This window comes from Eimeria acervulina, genomic scaffold, assembly GCF_000499425.1.
Source record: "Eimeria acervulina Houghton genomic scaffold, Eah_scaff270, whole genome shotgun sequence".
NCBI classification, from domain to species: Eukaryota; Apicomplexa; class Conoidasida; order Eucoccidiorida; family Eimeriidae; genus Eimeria; species Eimeria acervulina.
Window position 1 is genome coordinate 7,501 of NW_013549943.1, and position 2,752 is coordinate 10,252.

Sequence of the window (2,752 nt, forward strand, 5' to 3'; positions counted from 1 at the left end):
GATGCCTCTTCCTTGAGGCTGCTGCAGTGTACATACAGTCAAGCGGAGCTGCTGCTGTTGCTGCAGCAGGCGTTTCCAGCAGCAGCAGCAGCATTGAGTGAGTGGTGTTGTTATTATACAAAATATATATACACATTTACATATATATATTTATATATATTTATATATATATATATTTATATTAACTTATATTTATTAATATATATAAACATTTGCTGCGGCATATATACTAATGAAAGAGAGGATTGCGTTTGAGAGCTTCTTCAGTAAAGTGCTGCACCTTATCTATGAATTCTTCTGTATATAAATAGTCTCCTTCTTTAATATCATTATCATTATTATTATTATTATTATTATCGTTGTTGTTGTTGTGCTGTCTGCAGCATAGAAGGAGGTCTTTGGTCATATACCCCTGTTTAACAGTTTCAATAGTAGCAGCTTCAAGTGTCTCTGCATACACCTGAAGAAGTTTATTATTATCTAACTTAGCTCTATGTTGAAGTGCAGCAGTCCAAGCAAAGATAGAAGCAATAGAATTCGTCGAGGTCTTTTTATTTTGTTTGTATAATAGATAATGTCTTGTTACAGTACCGTGTGCTGCTTCTGCTTTTATTATACCGCCCTCCTCAGCTATTAACATCGACCGCATTAAACCTAACGACCCGAACCCTTGTGCTATTATATCGCTCTGTACATCTCCGTCGTAGTTCTTGCAAGCCCAGACAAAACCGCCTGTTGACTTCAAACTGTATGCAGCCATATCGTCTATCAAACGGTGTTCGTACCTAACAAATAAATAAATAAATAAATAAACAAATAAATAAATAAATTAATTAATTAATTAATTAATTAATTAATTAATTAATTAAATATAGATATAGTTATGCGTGTGTGTGTTTATCTATATTAGTTTATTTATTTACTTACTTACTTTTTGTTTATTTGTATATTTGTTTATTTATTTGTATGTATTTATTTATTTGTTTGTTTATTTATATTTATTTATCTTTATTTATTTATTTATTTATATTTATTTATTTCTATACTTATTTATATACTTGTGTATACTTATATATACAAGTAGATATGTATGAACGCATAAATAAATATATATACAGATATATGTTAACATATCAGTAAATATATACATAATATATATATATATTATATATTATATATATAATATATAATATATATATATATATTTATATGCATAGAGAAGAAGAAGAGACAGCAGAAGAGAGACAGAGAGACAGACAAACATCAAATAAAACAAAATAAAAAAAAAGAGACAGAGAGACAGAGACAGATAAACATCAAAACAGAGATAAGACACAGCCAAGCAGCAGCAGCAGCAGCAGCAGCAGCAGCAGCAGCAATTATTTTAATTATTATGAATAATAATTAAAATAAAAAACAGAAGGAGACAGTTATTGACAAAGAGAGACAGTAAAAGGAGACAGAAGAAGCATAAACACATAAGACTATGTTAACTTTAAAATATAAAATATAAATATAAATATAAATATAAATATAAATATAAATATAAATATAAACATAAAATAAAGATAAATAAAGATATAAATATAAAAAGATAAATAAAGATATAAATATAAACTTACTGGATGCCTAGGCGTTTAAACTCTTGTTCAAACTGTTGTGCATACACCTCAGCAAATATATCCTTGAAGCGACCGTCATAAGCTTTAAGAACAGTATTTTTTGTTGAGAAGTACAGAGACATTTTATTATCAATCGCATAGCGCAAGCAACAAATAGCGAACTCTTTAATACTTTTATCTTCGTTAAACATCCCTACACTTACACCCCCGCCTTCTTTAAACTCATGCACTTGGTACGACTTCGAAGCAGAACTGCACACATAAACCCTAAACCCTAAACCCTAAACCCTAATAACCCTAATAACCCTAATAACCCTAACAACCCTAATAACCCTATCAACCCTAATAACCCTAAACCCTAAACCCTAACAACCTTACCAACCTTAACAACCCTAACACCTCTAACACCCCTAAAACCCCTAAACCCTAAACGGTAAACCCTAAACACCCTAAACCCTAAACCCTAAACCCTAAACCCTAACAACCTTAACAACCTTAACAACCCTACCAACCCTAACACCCCTAAAACCCTAAAACCCCGAAACCCTAAACCCTAACACCTCTAACATCCCTAAAACCCCCAAACCCTAAACGGTAAACCCTAAACCCTAAACCCTGAACCCTAAACCCTAAACCTTAACAACCTTAACAACCTTAACAACCCTACCAACCCTAGCACCCCTAAAACCCTAAAACCCCGAAACCCTAAACCCTAACACCTCCCAAACCCTAAACGGTAAACCCTAAACGGTAAACCCTAAACCCTAAACCCTAAACCCTACCCATCAGCAGGTGTGTAGGTGATGGTTACAGTGCCCGGGCCGGGGACACGAAAGTCTTGAGCGCGATATTGATCGCCGTATGCATGACGCGCAATTACTATCGGCGATCGCCAAGACGAGACCAAACGAGGAATCTGCAGCAGCAGCAGCAGCAGCAGCAGCAGCAGCAGCAGCAAAAGCAGCAGCAGCAGCAGCAGCAGCAGCAGAAGCAGCAGAAGGAACGGCAGGATTTGTGGTGATAGTTGTTTTGTTGTAGGTGATGTGGGCGTTGTATAGAGGGAGGAGATCCAGCTGCTGTTGCTGTTGCTGCTGCTGCTGCTGCTGCTGCTGCTGCTGCTGCTGTTGCTG

At 35.1% G+C, this 2,752-nt stretch overlaps 1 protein-coding gene across 1 annotated transcript in view; it reads right to left on the bottom strand.

Moving 5' to 3' along the window:
- Positions 1-1,821: 1,821 nt before the first annotated feature.
- The window catches only part of EAH_00029810 (hypothetical protein), a gene marked incomplete at both ends in the record, with an annotated part of 2,157 nt that continues 1,226 nt past the window's right edge, over positions 1,822-2,752 (bottom strand). The window contains 3 exons of the mRNA XM_013396196.1: positions 1,822-1,874; positions 2,001-2,032; positions 2,405-2,538. Coding sequence (XP_013251650.1) covers positions 1,822-1,874; positions 2,001-2,032; positions 2,405-2,538 — 219 coding nt within the window. The remainder of the gene's footprint in view (positions 1,875-2,000; positions 2,033-2,404; positions 2,539-2,752) is intronic.